The 19267-nt window shown below is 55.8% G+C and overlaps 1 protein-coding gene across 1 annotated transcript in view; it reads right to left on the reverse strand.

Moving 5' to 3' along the window:
- Positions 1-1576: 1576 nt before the first annotated feature.
- The window catches only part of LOC140110359 (phosphatidylinositol 3-kinase C2 domain-containing subunit gamma-like), a 113449-nt gene continuing 95758 nt past the window's right edge, over positions 1577-19267 (reverse strand). Inside the window, exons 24-29 of the mRNA XM_072132188.1 lie at positions 11808-11917; positions 11571-11742; positions 3842-3902; positions 3536-3618; positions 3329-3454; positions 1577-1796 (exon numbers count right to left, since the gene is read on the reverse strand). Coding sequence (XP_071988289.1) covers positions 1653-1796; positions 3329-3454; positions 3536-3618; positions 3842-3902; positions 11571-11742; positions 11808-11917 — 696 coding nt within the window. The 3' untranslated portion in view covers positions 1577-1652. The remainder of the gene's footprint in view (positions 1797-3328; positions 3455-3535; positions 3619-3841; positions 3903-11570; positions 11743-11807; positions 11918-19267) is intronic.

Below are 19267 nucleotides of genomic sequence, written 5' to 3' on the forward strand. Positions count from 1 at the left end.
CCCCCCCATCACCGCGTGTGCGCCTGTATGTAACCCCCCCCCCATCACCGCGTGTGCGCCTGTATGTAACCCCCCCATCACCGCGTGTGCGCCTGTATGTACCCCCCCATCACTGCTCCTGTACATAGTCCCCCCCCCCCATCACTGCTCCTGTACATAGTCCCCCCCCCATCACTGCTCCTGTACATAGTCCCCCCCCCATCACTGCTCCTGTACATAGTCCCCCCCCCCATCACTGCTCCTGTACATAGTCCCCCCCCCCATCACTGCTCCTGTACATAGTCCCCCCCCCCATCACTGCTCCTGTACATAGTCCCCCCCCATCACTGCTCCTGTACATAGTCCCCCCCCCCATCACTGCTCCTGTACATAGTCCCCCCCCCCATCACTGCTCCTGTACATAGTCCCCCCCCATCACTGCTCCTGTACATAGTCCCCCCCCCCATCACTGCTCCTGTACATAGTCCCCCCCCCCCATCACTGCTCCTGTACATAGTCCCCCCCCCCGTCACTGCTCCTGTACATAGTCCCCCCCCGTCACTGCTCCTGTACATAGTCCCCCCCCCATCACTGCTCCTGTACATAGTCCCCCCCCCATCACTGCTCCTGTACATAGTCCCCCCCCCATCACTGCTCCTGTACATAGTCCCCCCCCCATCACTGCTCCTGTACATAGTCCCCCCCCCCATCACTGCTCCTGTACATAGTCCCCCCCCCCATCACTGCTCCTGTACATAGTCCCCCCCCCCATCACTGCTCCTGTACATAGTCCCCCCCCCCCATCACTGCTCCTGTACATAGTCCCCCCCCCCCCATCACTGCTCCTGTACATAGTCCCCCCCCCATCACTGCTCCTGTACATAGTCCCCCCCCCATCACTGCTCCTGTACATAGTCCCCCCCCCATCACTGCTCCTGTACATAGTCCCCCCCCCCATCACTGCTCCTGTACATAGTCCCCCCCCCCATCACTGCTCCTGTACATAGTCCCCCCCCCCATCACTGCTCCTGTACATAGTCCCCCCCCCATCACTGCTCCTGTACATAGTCCCCCCCCCATCACTGCTCCTGTACATAGTCCCCCCCCATCACTGCTCCTGTACATAGTCCCCCCCATCACTGCTCCTGTACATAGTCCCCCCCCCCCATCACTGCTCCTGTACATAGTCCCCCCCCCCATCACTGCTCCTGTACATAGTCCCCCCCCCATCACTGCTCCTGTACATAGTCCCCCCATCACTGCTCCTGTACATAGTCCCCCCCCCATCACTGCTCCTGTACATAGTCCCCCCCCCCCCCATCACTGCTCCTGTACATAGTCCCCCCCCCCCATCACTGCTCCTGTACATAGTCCCCCCCCCCATCACTGCTCCTGTACATAGTCCCCCCCCCCATCACTGCTCCTGTACATAGTCCCCCCCCCATCACTGCTCCTGTACATAGTCCCCCCCCATCACTGCTCCTGTACGCAAGAAGTGAATTTAAGAAAATACATCAAATTCACAAATTTACTGATAAATGACATCTAGAAATAGTGAAATGATCCTTCACACAGAGCAGCGAATAAAACCCCCCCCAATCCGAGAGCCTCCCCCCTGTACGTGACGCCACCCCCCACTCATCTCCAGGATGGTATAATCTCTGCGGATGAGGCTAGTCCCGGCTCAGGTGGTAGCCGGCGTCTTCCTGGAGCCGGATGGAGCTCAGGGGGAGAGTCACTGCTCCCAGGAACGTCCCATCACTCTCCACCACCAGCCGCAGCACAAAACCGTCCAGGTGCCGAACCGAGAACTCCACCTGCAACACAGACAACAGCAGGGTCAAACCCGGGGCATCACCGCGACCTGCCGGGGCACCGGGGACAGGGCCGCACCCTGCCAGGAGATCATTACACCCTGCCGGGGGCACCGGGGACATGGCCGCACCCTGCGGGGGCACCGGGGACATGCCGCACCCTGCCAGGAGATCATTACACCCTGCCGGGGGCACCGGGGACAGGGCCGCACCCTGCCAGGAGATCATTACACCCTGCCGGGGGCACCGGGGACAGGGCCGCACCCTGCCAGGAGATCATTACACCCTGCCGGGACACCGGGGACATGGCCGCACCCTGCCAGGAGATCATTACACCCTGCCGGGGGCACCGGGGACATGACCGCACCCTGCCGGGGGCACTGGGGACATGGCCGCACCCTGCCGGGGGCACCGGGGACATGGCCGCACCCTGCCGGGGGCACCGGGGACATGGCCGCACCCTGCCAGGAGATCATTACACCCTGCCGGGGGCACCGGGGACATGACCGCACCCTGCCGGGGGCACTGGGGACATGGCCGCACCCTGCCAGGAGATCATTACACCCTGCCGGGGGCACCGGGGACATGACCGCACCCTGCCGGGGGCACTGGGGACATGGCCGCACCCTGCCGGGGGCACCGGGGACATGGCCGCACCCTGCCGGGGGCACCGGGGACATGGCCGCACCCTGCCAGGAGATCATTACACCCTGCCGGGGGCACCGGGGACATGACCGCACCCTGCCGGGGGCACTGGGGACATGGCCGCACCCTGCCAGGAGATCATTACACCCTGCCGGGGGCACCGGGGACATGGCCGCACCCTGCCAGGAGATCATTACACCCTGCCGGGGGCACCGGGGACATGGCCGCACCCTGCCGGGACACCGGGGACATGGCCGCACCCTGCCAGGAGATCATTACACCCTGCCGGGGGCACCGGGGACATGGCCGCACCCTGCCAGGAGATCATTACACCCTGCCGGGGGCACCGGGGACATGGCCGCACCCTGCCGGGGGCACTGGGGACATGGCCGCACCCTGCCGGGGGCACCGGGGACATGGCCGCACCCTGCCGGGGGCACCGGGGACATGGCCGCACCCTGCCAGGAGATCATTACACCCTGCCGGGGGCACCGGGGACATGACCGCACCCTGCCGGGGGCACTGGGGACATGGCCGCACCCTGCCAGGAGATCATTACACCCTGCCGGGGGCACCGGGGACATGGCCGCACCCTGCCAGGAGATCATTACACCCTGCCGGGGGCACCGGGGACATGGCCGCACCCTGCCGGGGGCACCGGGGACATGGCCGCACCCTGCCGGGGGCAACGGGGTCATGGCCGCACCCTGCCAGGAGATCATTACACCCTGCCGGGGGCACCGGGGACATGGCCGCACCCTGCCGGGGGCACCGGGGACATGGCCGCACCCTGCCGGATAGTGTAGACAGAGGGTCATCCAGAGTTGATGATGACACCAGGACATATAGATGACAGGGTGGGAGTGGCAGACTCTGGTCATGTGACCCACCTGCTGGTTAAAGTCGGGGGCGCATGTCCTGGTCCGCGATGTGATATTGCGCCTGGAGACCTCCCATGGTCCGGACAGCAGGGAGATGGTGACGCTGGCAGTGGGCTCGGATCCATCCGGCATGTACTGAGGACACAAGACCACCAATAAATCCACAGAGGAAGCCGCACAGAGGGGCCGGGGAGAGGAGGAGGCGCCAGCACTTACAATGTCCCTCAGGTGTCTGAGCACAACGTGGAGCCGAGGCACAGAGAACGAAACGTGAAGCTGAACACGAGGCGCGGCCCCTGCTGAGAGAGGAGACATCAGAAGGGACGGAGGCACCACTAGGCACCAGGGACACGCTGCACCCACCTGTTCCACAGCCTATTAGCCTCTCTCCCTCCAGGACCTTACCAGCAGCATGAAGGACCTGTGTGATGTCACGTGACAGGTCCTGCATCCTCTTCATGCTGCCGGTTAGACAGTGGGTGGATGCATCTCTCTACATAAATCTGTGTGTGGGTCACTTACCTGCCGGACCCACCGGATCAGCGTCACCAATCACCCCGAGCTCATTAAGGATCCGCTCACCCTGAGGAAATAGAACCTAAAATCACAAGCTGCTCCAACCAGGACCGTCACATGACCCGGGGGGATAGGGCTACACATTGTGCTGGTCCTTATTGCCCTCATCTCCTGGCGCCGTCTGCCAGTCCTGCACAACACGTCAGACCTGACATCCACACGGCCCCCCGACCACACGTCCCCCTGACCACACGTCACACCATGCCCCACCCGACCACACGTCACACCGCGCCCCACCCGGCACACCATGTCCCACCCGACCACACGTCCCCCTGACCACACGTCACACCCACCCGACCACATGTCCCCCTGACCACACGTCACACCGCGCCGCACCCGACCACACGTCACACCGCGCCCCACCCGGCACACCATGTCCCACCCGACCACACGTCCCCCTGACCACCCGGCACACCATGCCCACCCGACCACACGTCCCCCTGACCACACGTCACACCATGCCCCACCCGACCACACGTCCCCTGACCACACGGCACACCATGCCCCACCCGACCACACGTCCCCCTGACCACACGGCACACCATGCCCCACCCGACCACACGTCCCCCTGACCACACGGCACACCATGCCCCACCCGACCACACGGCACACCATGCCCCACCCGACCACACGTCCCCCTGACCACACGGCACAACATGCCCCACCCGACCACACGTCCCCCTGACCACACGTCACACCATGCCCCACCCGACCACACGTCACACCGCGCCCCACCCGACACATGTCCCCCTGACCAGACGTCCCCCTGACCACACGGCACACCATGCCCCACCCGACCACACGTCCCCCCGACCACACGGCACAACATGCCCCACCCGACCACACGTCCCCCTGACCACACGTCACACCATGCCCCACCCGACCACACGTCACACCGCGCCCCACCCGACCACATGTCCCCCTGACCAGACGTCCCCCTGACCACACGGCACACCATGCCCCACCCGACCACACGTCCCCCGACCACACGGCACAACATGCCCCACCCGACCACACGTCCCCCTGACCACACGTCACACCGCGCCCCACCCGACCACACGTCCCCCTGACCACACGTCACACCATGCCCCACCCGACCACACGTCCCCCTGACCACTCGGCACACCATGCCCCACCCGACCACACGTCCCCCTGACCACACGGCACACCATGCCCCACCCGACCAAATGTCCCCCTGACCACTCGGCACACCATGCCCCACCCGACCACACGTCCCCCTGACCACACGGCACACCATGCCCCACCCGACCACATGTCCCCTGACCACACGTCACACCATGCCCCACCCGACCACACGGCACACCGCGCCCCACCCGACCACACGTCACACCATGCCCCACCCGACCACACGTCACACCGCGCCCCACCCGACCACATGTCCCCCTGACCACACGGCACAACATGCCCCACCCGACCACACGGCACACCATGCCCCACCCGACCACACGTCACACCGCGCCCCACCCGACCACATGTCCCCCTGACCAGACGTCCCCCTGACCACACGGCACACCATGCCCCACCCGACCACACGTCCCCGACCACACGGCACAACATGCCCCACCCGACCACACGTCCCCCTGACCACACGTCACACCGCGCCCCACCCGACCACACGTCCCCCTGACCACACGTCACACCATGCCCCACCCGACCACACGTCCCCCTGACCACTCGGCACACCATGCCCCACCCGACCACACGGCACACATGCCCCACCCGACCACATGTCCCCCTGACCACACGTCACCATGCCCCACCCGACCACATGTCCCCCTGACCACTCGGCACACCATGCCCCACCCGACACACGTCCCCCTGACCACACGTCACACCATGCCCCACCCGACCACACGTCCCCCTGACCACTCGGCACACCATGCCCCACCCGACCACACGTCCCCCTGACCACACGGCACACCATGCCCCACCCGACCACATGTCCCCCTGACCACACGTCACACCATGCCCCACCCGACCACATGTCCCCCTGACCACTCGGCACACATGCCCCACCCGACACACGTCCCCCTGACCACACGGCACACCATGCCCCACCCGACCACATGTCCCCCTGACCACACGGCACAACATGCCTCACCCAACCACACGTCACACCGCGCCCGGCCAACCAGAAGTCCCCCTGACCACACGTCCTTGTGCCCCTGTTCAATCAGGTAGTTGTCACGCATATGTCACAATGTCATTACCACATCCACGGCCACAATTGAGCACAAATTTGAACTCTATACAACATTTTTTTACATTTTTTTCACACTTTTTGTGGTATTTACTAGCACTTTACTCGTGCACCATTTTTCTCTACATATACACTTGTGTATCTATATGTTGCAATACACTTCCATCTCTTTTGTATTATATGCACATGTCACTTTCCAGAAATTGTTGCTGATCTAGCTATATATATTGTCTAAAATTACAATAATTGCCACTGGATGGGGCTCTTCCACTGTAGCACATATCACTTTATAGTTATTCACCGCTATTTTGGGTATATGTATTTGTTGTGTTTAAATGTCATTAAATGTCCTGAGGACGCCATCATCCTGGCCAAACACGTCGGGGGGGGGGGGGGGGGGGGCTATTATCCTCTTTTCAGACAGCAATGATGTGCTGTGTAGGGATCAGCTCACATGTCCATTACCTGTTACACAGTGAGGAGAAAACTATTCTCAGACAGGGGGCGCTCTAGTGGATCTACACACCAGTGACCTGGAAGTCATCCAGCGCTAGCACACTGCTACATCACTGATCACACCTATAGCAACTAATAAGAACATTACTCATCTAATACATAGACGGATCAGAACCATTCCACTGGCGACCCCTAGTGGTTCCCCCTGTATTGGACTGACACGAGAGACATAACAATAGATCCTACGCCATGGATTTGGAGAAATTTTAATTGTGTGTTTTCGAATAGGTTTCAATAATCCAAATAAGACCGTGTAATGCTGGAACGTATTAAAAGTTACGTTTTAGACCAATGGGTCTCAGTGAGGTCCCAGGGACCTTTATTGTAAATAACTAATCTGTGTGTATGGACCCAGTCACATAACACATCCACGTTTAGTACTTGCCCCTGACCACACGTCACACCGCGCCCCACCCGACCACACGTCCCCCTGACAGACGTCACACCGCGCCCCACCCGACCACACGTCCCCCTGATCAGACGTCACACCGCGCCCAGCTGACCACACGTCCCCCTGACCGCACGTCACACCATGCCCACCCGACCACACATCCCCCTGACCGCACGTCACACCATGCCCCACCCGACCACACGTCCCCCTGACCACACGTCCCCCTGACAGACGTCACACCATGCCCCACCCGACCACACGTCCCCTGACCACACGTCCCCCTGACCAGACGTCACACCATGCCCCACCCGACCACACGTCCCCCTGACCAGACGTCCCCCTGACCAGACGTCACAACATGCCCCACCCGACCACACGTCCCCGACCACACGTCACACCATGCCCCACCCGACCACACGTCCCCCCGACCACACGTCACACCATGCCCCACCCGACCACACGTCCCCCCGACCACACGTCACACCATGCCCCACCCGACCACACGTCCCCCCGACCAGACGTCACACCATGCCCCACCCGACCACCGTCCCCTGACCAGACGTCACACCATGCCCCACCCGACCACACGGCACAACATGCCCCACCCAACCACACGTCCCCCCTGACCACACGTCACACCGCGCCCCAGCTGACCACACGTCACACCATGCCCCACCCGACCACACGTCCCCCTGACCAGACGTCACACCATGCCCCACACGTCCCCCCGACCACACGGCACAACATGCCCCACCCAACCACACGTCCCCCCTGACCACACGTCACACCGCGCCCAGCTGACCACCGTCACACCGCGCCCCACCCGACCACATGTCCCCCTGACCAGACGTCACACCATGCCCCACCCGACCACACGTCCCCCTGACCAGACGTCACACCATGCCCCACCCGACCACACGTCCCCCTGACCAGACGTCACACCATGCCCCACCCGACCACACGTCCCCCTGACCAGACGTCACACCATGCCCCACCCGACCACACGTCCCCCTGACCAGACGTCACACCATGCCCCACCCGACCACACGTCCCCCTGACCAGACGTCACACCATGCCCCACCCGACCACACGTCCCCCTGACCACCCGACACACCATGCCCCACCCGACCACACGTCCCCCTGACCAGACGTCACACCATGCCCCACCCGACCACACGTCACACCGCGCCCCACCCGACCACACGTCACACCGCGCCCCACCCGACCACACGTCCCCCTGACCAGACGTCACACCATGCCCCACCCGACCACACGTCCCCCTGACCACACGTCACACCATGCCCCACCCGACCACACGTCCCCCTGACCACCCGACACACCATGCCCCACCCGACCACACGTCCCCCCTGACCAGACGTCACAACATGCCCCACCCGACCACACCCGACCACACGTCACACCATGCCCCACCCGACCACACGTCCCCCCGACCACACGTCACACCATGCCCCACCCGACCACACGTCCCCCCGACCACACGGCACAACATGCCCCACCCGACCACACGTCCCCCCTGACCACACGTCACACCGCGCCCCACCCGACCACACGTCCCCTTGACCACACGTCACACCGCGCCCCACCCGACCACACGTCCCCCTGACCAGACGTCACACCATGCCCCAACCGACCACACGTCCCCCCGACCACTCGTCACACCATGCCCCACCCGACCACACGTCCCCCTGACCAGACGTCACACCATGCCCCACCCGACCACACGTCCCCCTGACCAGACGTCACACCATGCCCCACCCGACCACACGTCCCCCGACCAACCGGCACACCGCGCCCCACCCGACCACACGTCCCCCCGACCACACGTCACACCACGCCCCACCCGACCACACGTCCCCTGACCACCCCGGCATACCATGCCCCACCCGACCACACGTCACACCGCGCCCCAGCTGACCACACGTCCCCCTGACCAGACGTCACACCGCGCCCCAGCTGACCACACGTCACACCATGCCCCACCCGACCACACGTCCCCCTGACCACACGTCACACCATGCCCCACCCGACCACACGTCCCCCTGACCACACGTCACACCATGCCCCACCCAACTACACGTCCCCCTGACCACCCGGCACAACATGCCCCACCCAACTAGACGTCCCCCTGACTAGACGTCACACCATGCCCCACCCGACCACCCGGCATACTATGCCCCACCCGACCACACGTCCCCCTGACCACCCGGCACAACATGCCCCACACAACCAGACGTCTCCCTGACTAGACGTCACACCATGCCCCACCCGACCACACGGCACAACATGCCCCACCCAACTAGACGTCCCCCTGACCACACGTCACACCGCGCCCCACCCGACCACACGCCCCCTGACCACACGTCACACCGCGCCCCACCCGACCACACGCCCCCCTGACCACACGTCACACCGCGCCCCACCCGACCACACATCCCCCCGACCACACGTCCCCCTGACCACCCGGCACACCGCGCCCCACCCGACCACACGTCCCCCTGACCACCCGGCACACCGCGCCCCACCCGACCACACGTCCCCCTGACCACACGTCACACCGCGCCCCACCCGACCACACGTCCCCCTGACCACACGGCACACCGCGCCCCACCCGACCCCCTGACCACCCGGCACACCGCGCCCCACCCGACCACCCGTCACACCGCGCCCCACCCGACCACACGTCCCCCTGACCACCCGGCACACCGCGCCCCACCCGACCACACGTCCCCCTGACCACCCGGCACACCGCGCCCCACCCGACCACACGTCCCCCTGACCACCCGGCACACCGCGCCCCACCCGACCACACGTCCCCCTGACCACCCGGCACAACATGCCCCACCCAACTAGACGTCCCCCTGACTAGACGTCACACCATGCCCCACCCGACCACACGTTCCCCTGACCACACGTCACACCGCGCCCACCCGACCACACGCCCCCCTGACCACACGTCACACCGCGCCTCACCCGACCACACGTCCCCCTGACCACCCGGCCCCACGTCCCCCTGACCACACGTCCCCCTGACCACCCGGCACAACATGCCCCACCCAACTAGACGTCCCCCTGACCACCCGGCACACCATGCCCCACCCGACCACACGTCCCCCCGACCACACGGCACAACATGCCCCACCCAACTAGACGTCCCCCTGACCACACGTCACACCGCGCCCCAGCTGACCACACGTCCCCCTGACCAGACGTCACACCGCGCCCCAGCTGACCACACGTCACAACATGCCCCACCCGACCACACGTCCCCCCGACCACACGGCACAACATGCCCCACCCAACTAGACGTCCCCCTGACCACACGTCACACCGCGCCCCACCCGACCACACGCCCCCCTGACCACACGTCACACCGCGCCCCAGCTGACCACACGTCCCCCTGACCAGACGTCACACCGCGCCCCAGCTGACCACACGTCACACCATGCCCCACCCGACCACACGTCCCCCTGACCACACGTCACACCGCGCCCCAGCTGACCACACGTCCCCCCGACCACCCGGCACACCATTCCCCACCCGACCACACGTCCCCCCGACCACCCGGCACACCGCGCCCCACCCGACCACACGTCCCCCCGACCACCCGGCACACTGCGCCCCACCAGACCACACGTCCCTCTGACCACCCGGCACACTGCGCCCCACCCGACCACATGTCCCCCTGACCACCCGGCACACCGCGCCCCACCCGACCACACGTCCCCCTGACCACACGTCCCCCTGACCACCCGGCACACCATGCCCCACCCGACCACACGTCCCCCTGACCACCCGGCACAACATGCCCCAGCCGACCAGACGTCCCCCCACGCCCCAGCTGGCCACACGTCCCCCTGACCAGACGTCACACCGTGCCCCAGCTGACCACACGTCCCCCTGACCAGATGTCACACCGCGCCCCAGCTGACCACACGTCTCCCTGACCAGACGTCACACCGCGCCCCACCCGACCACACGTCCCCCTGACCACACGTCCCCCTGACCACCCGGCACACCATGCCCCACCCGACCACACGTCCCCTGACCACCCGGCACACCATGCCCCACCCGACCACACGTCCCCCTGACCACCCGGCACAACATGCCCCAGCCGACCAGACGTCCCCCCACGCCCCAGCTGGCCACACGTCCCCCTGACCAGACGTCACACCGTGCCCCAGCTGACCACACGTCCCCCTGACCAGACGTCACACCGCGCCCCAGCTGACCACACGTCTCCCTGACCAGACGTCACACCGCGCCCCACCCGACCACACATCCCCCTGACCAGACGTCATACCGCGCCCCAGCTGACCACACGTCCCCCTGACCAGACGTCATACCGCGCCCCAGCTGACCACACCATTTCTGTGACCGGACATGACACCACGCCCCGTACAACAGCACGCCAGATTGCGGACCACATGCCAGACAGCGCCGCTGGTGTCCTGTAGATGATGGTACCGTGTTGCCTGGGTCACGTGTCCATCTCTGGTGACTTCCATACACATCTGCGGAGCACTCACCACGCGCTGCACCTTCCTCACGCTCTTCACCGCTGCTCTACGGATAAATTTGCCGAGGGCCGGGGGCACAGATTCCCCCATCCGGCTCAGATCGGAGGGCGTCATGTTGGCAAAAGCGTGGACCAGGAAGTTCAGCTTCACCGATGGATTCTCCAGACTCTCCCGGATCTTACTGCACGAGGAGACAGTACAGCGTCAGTTGAGGCCACTCGGTTGAGGCCGCACTGCGTGTCCTACCTGCTGAAGTAACTGGCAGCTTGTGCATCAGAGTCGTACGGCCGCAGTCTATCATGGACGTAGCGCAGATCATCCACCGAGCGCAGCTCCGGGAGCCCAGCCTGCAGCATCTGCCAGAGGATAGACTCCATTACTGTCAGTCCTCACTGTGGCTCTGGAATCGTATTCATGGACTGCGAGAGGCCACGGTGATCACAGCACAGAAGATGCATCAACCTGTGATGTCAGCAGAAAAGCCACTACATCTGTGGGGGCGGGATCTAAAATCTAATGGGAGGAGTCAATGGTTCACCACATTGTGCCGGATGTACCTCAGAGGAGTCCACCAGGAGGAAGACCAGAGCCGGCCATGACAGAGGGAGGGAGGAGGAGAGGGAGGGAGGAGGAGAGGGAGGGAGGGAGGAGGAGAGGGAGGGAGGAGGAGAGGGAGGGAGGGAGGGGAGGGAGGGAGGAGGAGAGGGAGGGAGGAGGAGAGGGAGGGAGGGAGGGAGGGAGGAGAGGGAGGGAGGGAGGGAGGGAGGAGAGGGAGGGAGGGAGGAGGAGAGGGAGGAGAGGGAGGGAGGGAGGGAGGAGAGGGAGGGAGGGAGGAGAGGGAGGGAGGGGGAGAGGGAGGGAGGGGGAGAGGGAGGGAGGGAGGAGGAGGGAGGGAGGAGGAGAGGGAGGGAGGGAGGGAGGGAGGGAGGGAGGGAGGGAGGGAGGAGGAGAGGGAGGGAGGGAGGGAGAGGAGAGGGAGGAGGAGAGGGAGGAGGAGAGGGAGGAGGAGAGGGAGGAGGAGAGGGAGGAGGAGAGGGAGGAGGAGAGGGAGGAGGAGAGGGGAGGAGGAGAGGGAGGAGGAGGAGAGGGAGGAGGAGAGGGAGGATGGAGAGGGCGGAGGAGAGGGAGGAGGAGAGGGATGAGAGGGAGGAGGAGAGGGATGAGGAGAGGGATGAGAGGGAGGAGGAGAGGGATGAGAGGGAGGAGGAGAGGGAGGATGGAGGAAGGAGAGGGATGAGAGGGAGGAGAGAGAGGGATGAGAGGGAGGAGAGAGGGATGAGAGGGGGAGGAGGAGACAGAGGGAGGAGGAGGAGGAGGAGGAGGAAAAGGCCATGACAGAGGGAGGAGGAGGAGAGAAAGGCCTGACGAAGGAGGAGGAGGAGGAGAGGAGGAGGAGGGAGGCCATGAAGAGGAGGAGGAGGAGGAGAGGGGACCAGGCCCTGCCCGCCTGCCGCGGCTTAGGCGGAGGCGAGGCCCCGGCCCAGCCCGCGGGCGCCGGCGGCGGCCCCGGCCCTGCCCGCGGGCGCAGGAGGAGGAGGAGGAAAAGGCCATGACAGAGGGAGGAGGAGGCGGAGGAGGAAAAGGGCCATGACAGAGGGAGGAGGAGGAGGAGGAGGAGGAGGAGGAGGAGGAGGACCCGGCCATGACAGAGGGAGGAGGAGGAGGAAAGGCCACGACCGAGGGAGGAGGAGGAGGAGGAGGGAAAAGGCCATGACAGAGGGAGGAGGAGGAGGCGGAGGAAAAGGCCATGGCCAGAGGGAGGGGAGGTGGAAAAGGCCATGACAGAGGGAGGAGGAGGAGGAGGAGGAAAAGGCCATGACAGAGGGAGGAGGAGGAGGAAAAGGCCATGACAGAGGGCGGAGGAGGAGGAAAAAGGCCACGACAGAGGGAGGAGGAGGAGGAGGAAAAGGCCACGACAGAGGGAGGAGGAAAAGGCCCCGACAGAGGGAGGAAGAGGAGGAGGAAAAGGCCACGACAGAGGGAGGAAGAGGAGGAGGAAAGGCCACGACAGAGGGAGGAAGAGGAGGAGGAAAGGCCATGACAGAGGGAGGAGGAGGAGGAAAAGGCCATGACAGAGGGAGGAGGAGGAGGAGGAGGAAAAGGCCATGACAGAGGGAGGAGGAGGAGGAGGAGGAAAAGGCCATGACAGAGGGAGGAGGAGGAGGAGGAGTAAAAGGCCATGACAGAGGGAGGAGGAGGAGGGAAAAGGCCATGACAGAGGGAGGAGGAGGAGGAAAAGGCCATGACAGAGGGAGGAGGAGGAGGAGGAGGAAAAGGCCATGACAGAGGGAGGAGGAGGAGGAGAAAAGGCCATGACAGAGGGAGGAGGAGGAGGAAAAGGCCATGACAGAGGGAGGAGGAGGAGGAGGAAAAGGCCATGACAGAGGGAGGAGGAGGAGGAAGAGGAAAAGGCCATGACAGGGGGAGGAGGAGGAAGAGGAAAAGGCCATGACAGAGGGAGGAGGAGGAAGAGGAAAAGGCCATGACAGAGGGAGGAGGAGGAAGAGGAAAAGGCCATGACAGAGGGAGGAGGAGGAAGAGGAAAAGGCCATGACAGAGGGAGGAGGAGGAAGAGGAAAAGGCCATGACAGAGGGAGGAGGAGGAAGAGGAAAAGGCCATGACAGAGGGAGGAGGAGGAGGAAGAGGAAAAGGCCATGACAGAGGGAGGAGGAGGAGGAAGAGGAAAAGGCCATGACAGAGGGAGGAGGAGGAGGGGGAAAAGGCCATGACAGAGGGAGGAGGAGGAGGGGGAAAAGGCCATGACAGAGGGAGGAGGAGGAGGGAAGAGCCGCCCCTGCCACGGGGGAGTGGGCCCTCATCCTCTGGGGCGTCGCCCCCCGCAGCAGAGGTGGCGCTGTGAGCAGTATATACATTGCTGGTATATATATATAAATGTGTGCAGTATATACACATTGCTGGTATATATATATATATGTATATATAAATGTGTGCAGTATATACACATTGCTGGTATTTATATATATGTATATATAAATGTGTGCATTATATACACATTGCTGGTATATATGTATATATAAATGTGTGCAGTATATACACATTGCTGGTATATATGTATATATAAATGTGTGCAGTGTATACACATTGCTGGTATATATGTATATATAAATGTGTGCAGTATATACACATTGCTGGTATATATATATATAAGTATATATATAAATGTGTGCAGTATATACACATTGCTGGTATATATATATAAGTATATATATAAATGTGTGCAGTATATACACATTGCTGGTATATATATGTATATATAAATGTGTGCATTATATACACATTGCTGGTATATATGTATATATAAATGTGTGCAGTATATACACATTGCTGGTATATATATATATAAGTATATATATAAATGTGTGCAGTATATACACATTGCTGGTATATATATGTATATATAAATGTGTGCAGTATATACACATTGCTGGTATATATATATATAAGTATATATATAAATGTGTGCAGTGTATACACATTGCTGGTATATATATATAAGTATATATATAAATGTGTGCAGTATATACACATTGCTGGTATATATATATAAGTATATATATAAATGTGTGCAGTATATACACATTGCTGGTATATATATGTATATATAAATGTGTGCATTATATACACATTGCTGGTATATATGTATATATAAATGTGTGCAGTATATACACATTGCTGGTATATATATATATAAGTATATATATAAATGTGTGCAGTATATACACATTGCTGGTATATATATGTATATATAAATGTGTGCAGTATATACACATTGCTGGTATATATATATATATAAGTATATATATAAATGTGTGCATTATATACACATTGCTGGTATATATATATAAGTATATATATAAATGTGTGCAGTATATACACATTGCTGGTATATATATATATATATATATATGTATATGGTAGCAAACAAGGAAGAACGATCCAGCGTCTCAGGGGAATATGATGCTAAAAATTTCTTTTATTGAAGTTCCAAAAAACATAAAATCGTTAGGCAAGATACACAGCCTCTACTTTCATGGTTTGCAGGAAATGACCGACGCGTTTCGCTCAGGTGAGCTTACTCATGGTCTACTTACAAAGTGTGTGTTACAGCTGTCTAAAGATCGCGGTCCCCCTCGGCGTGTGACGTCACAATCACATGATACATGACCATGCGAGTGACGTCATGGTCACGTGACCCGCGTCACATGACCCAGGAAGCTATAGTTTGCTATATGTTGCCATTGTTTGCTATATGTTGTAACAAACGCGATGGGTTTAATGTCAGATAAACCGTCACAGTTATTATGTTATTAGACAAATTGTATTATCTGATTATCTTCTGACAACCCCTTGGTTTCTGTACTGTGCTATATGTTTCTCCTATAGTTCTTAAGGGAATTGGAAAAAATGTAATTATTTGCCGTTTGCTTTGTTTCCCCTTGTCATCTGTAGCTTTTCCATGTGTTTCACATGTTAAACTGCTGTGTATGCATGTATCCACAAAATGCATCACCTACCTTACAAGTTTTTATATGTATATACCAACACTTACTTTCTATACAATCGCGGCCTTCCGGGGGCGGAGCTTCCTGGGTCATGTGACGCGGGTCACGTGACCGTGACGTCACTCGCATGGTCATGTATCATGTGATTGTGACGTCACACGCCAAGGGGGACCGCGATCTTTAAATAGCTGTAACACACACTTTGTAAGTAGACCATGAGTAAGCTCACCTGAGCGAAACGCGTCGGTCATTTCCTGCAAACCATGAAAGTAGAGGCTGTGTATCTTGCCTAACGATTTTATGTTTTTTGGAACTTCAATAAAAGAAATTTTTAGCATCATATTCCCCTGAGACGCTGGATCGTTCTTCCTTGTTTGCTACCAGATCACAGACCCTCAGCCCGTGGGGTTTACCTCGTTATCCGTGCGACTAAAGGGGTTTTCTACAGAAGGTGAGCTGAACTTCTTTTGACTCATATATATATGTATATATATAAATGTGTGCAGTATATACACATTGCTGGTATACATGTATATATATAAATGTGTGCAGTATATACACATTGCTGGTATATATGTATATATATATAAATGTGTGCAGTATATACACATTGCTGGTATATATGTATATATATAAATGTGTGCAGTATATACACATTGCTGGTATATATGTATATACAGGCGGTCCCCTACTTAAGGACACCCGACTTACAGACAACCCATAGTTACAGACGGACCCCTCTGCCCACTGTGACCTCTGGTGAAGCTCTCTGGATGCTTTACTATAGTCCCAGACTGCAATGATCAGCTGTAAGATGTCTGTAATGAAGCTTTATTGATAATTCTTGGTCCAATTACACCAAAATTTTGGTCACTGGGGCAAAAGAAAAAAAATTGTCTAGAACTTCCATTATAAAATATACAGTTTCGACTTACATACAAATTCAACTTAAGAACAAACCTCCAGACCCTATCTTGTATGTAACCCGGGGACTGCCTGTATATAAATGTGTGCAGTATATACACATTGCTGGTATATATATGTATATATAAATGTGTGCAGTATATACACATTGCTGGTATATATATGTATATATAAATGTGTGCAGTATATACACATTGCTGGTATATATATGTATATATAAATGTGTGCAGTATATACACATTGCTGGTATATATATGTATATATAAATGTGTGCAGTATATACACATTGCTGGTATATATATGTATATATAAATGTGTGCAGTATATACACATTGCTGGTATATATATGTATATATAAATGTGTGCAGTATATACACATTGCTGGTATATATATGTATATATAAATGTGTGCAGTATATACACATTGCTGGTATATATATGTATATATAAATGTGTGCAGTATATACACATTGCTGGTATATATGTATATATATAAATGTGTGCAGTATATACACATTGCTGGTATATATGTATATATATATATATAAATGTGTGCAGTATATACACATTGCTGGTATATATATGTATATATAAATGTGTGCAGTATATACACATTGCTGGTATATATATGTATATATAAATGTGTGCAGTATATACACATTGCTGGTATATATATGTATATATAAATGTGTGCAGTATATACACATTGCTGGTATATATATGTATATATAAATGTGTGCAGTATATACACATTGCTGGTATATACGTATATATATAAATGTGTGCAGTGTATACACATTGCTGGTATATATGTATATATATAAATGTGTGCAGTATATACACATTGCTGGTATATACGTATATATATATATATATATATATAAATGTGTGCAGTGTATACACATTGCTGGTATATATTTATATATTAAATGTGTGCAGTGTATACACATTGCTGGTATATATTTATATATTAAATGTGTGCAGTGTATACACATTGCTGGTATATATATAAATGTGTGCAGTATATACACATTGCAGGTATATATGTATATATATAAATGTGTGCAGTATATACACATTGCTGGTATATATGTATATATATAAATGTGTGCAGTATATACACATTGCTGGTATATATATGTATATATAAATGTGTGCAGTATATACACATTGCTGGTATATATATGTATATATAAATGTGTGCAGTATATACACATTGCTGGTATATATATATGTATATATAAATGTGTGCAGTATATACACATTGCTGGTATATATATATGTATATATATATATATAAATAAATGTGTGCAGTATATACACATTGCTGGTATATATATGTATATATAAATGTGTGCAGTATATACACATTGCTGGTATATATATGTATATATAAATGTATATATATATATAAATGTGTGCAGTATATACACATTGCTGGTATATATGTAAATGTGTGCAGTATATACACATTGCTGGTATATATATGTATATATAAATGTGTGCAGTATATACACATTGCTGGTATATATATGTATATATATAAATAAATGTGAGCAGTGTATACACATTGCTGGTATATATATGTATATATAAACGTGTGCAGTATATACACATTGCTGGTATATATGTATATATATATATATAAACGTGTGCAGTATATACACATTGCTGGTATATATGTATATATATATATATAAATGTGTGCAGTATATACACATTGCTGGTATATATATATGTATATATAAATGTGTGCAGTATATACACATTGCTGGTATATATATATGTATATATATATATATATATATATATATATATATAAATGTTTGCAGTATATACACATTGCTGGTATATATATGTATATATAAATGTATATATATATATATATATATAAATGTGTGCAGTATATACACATTGCTGGTATATATGTAAATGTGTGCAGTATATACACATTGCTGGTATATATATGTATATATAAATGTGTGCAGTATATACACATTGCTGGTATATATATGTATATATATAAATAAATGTGTGCAGTGTATACACATTGCTGGTATATATATATATGTATATATAAACGTGTGCAGTATATACACATTGCTGGTATATATGTATATATATATAAACGTGTGCAGTATATACACATTGCTGGTATATATGTATATATATATATATAAATGTGTGCAGTATATACACATTGCTGGTATATATATATGTATATATATATATATATATATATATATATATATATATAT

The sequence above is a fragment of the Engystomops pustulosus genome, unplaced genomic scaffold (genome assembly GCF_040894005.1).
Source record: "Engystomops pustulosus unplaced genomic scaffold, aEngPut4.maternal MAT_SCAFFOLD_260, whole genome shotgun sequence".
NCBI lineage: Eukaryota > Metazoa > Chordata > Amphibia > Anura > Leptodactylidae > Engystomops > Engystomops pustulosus.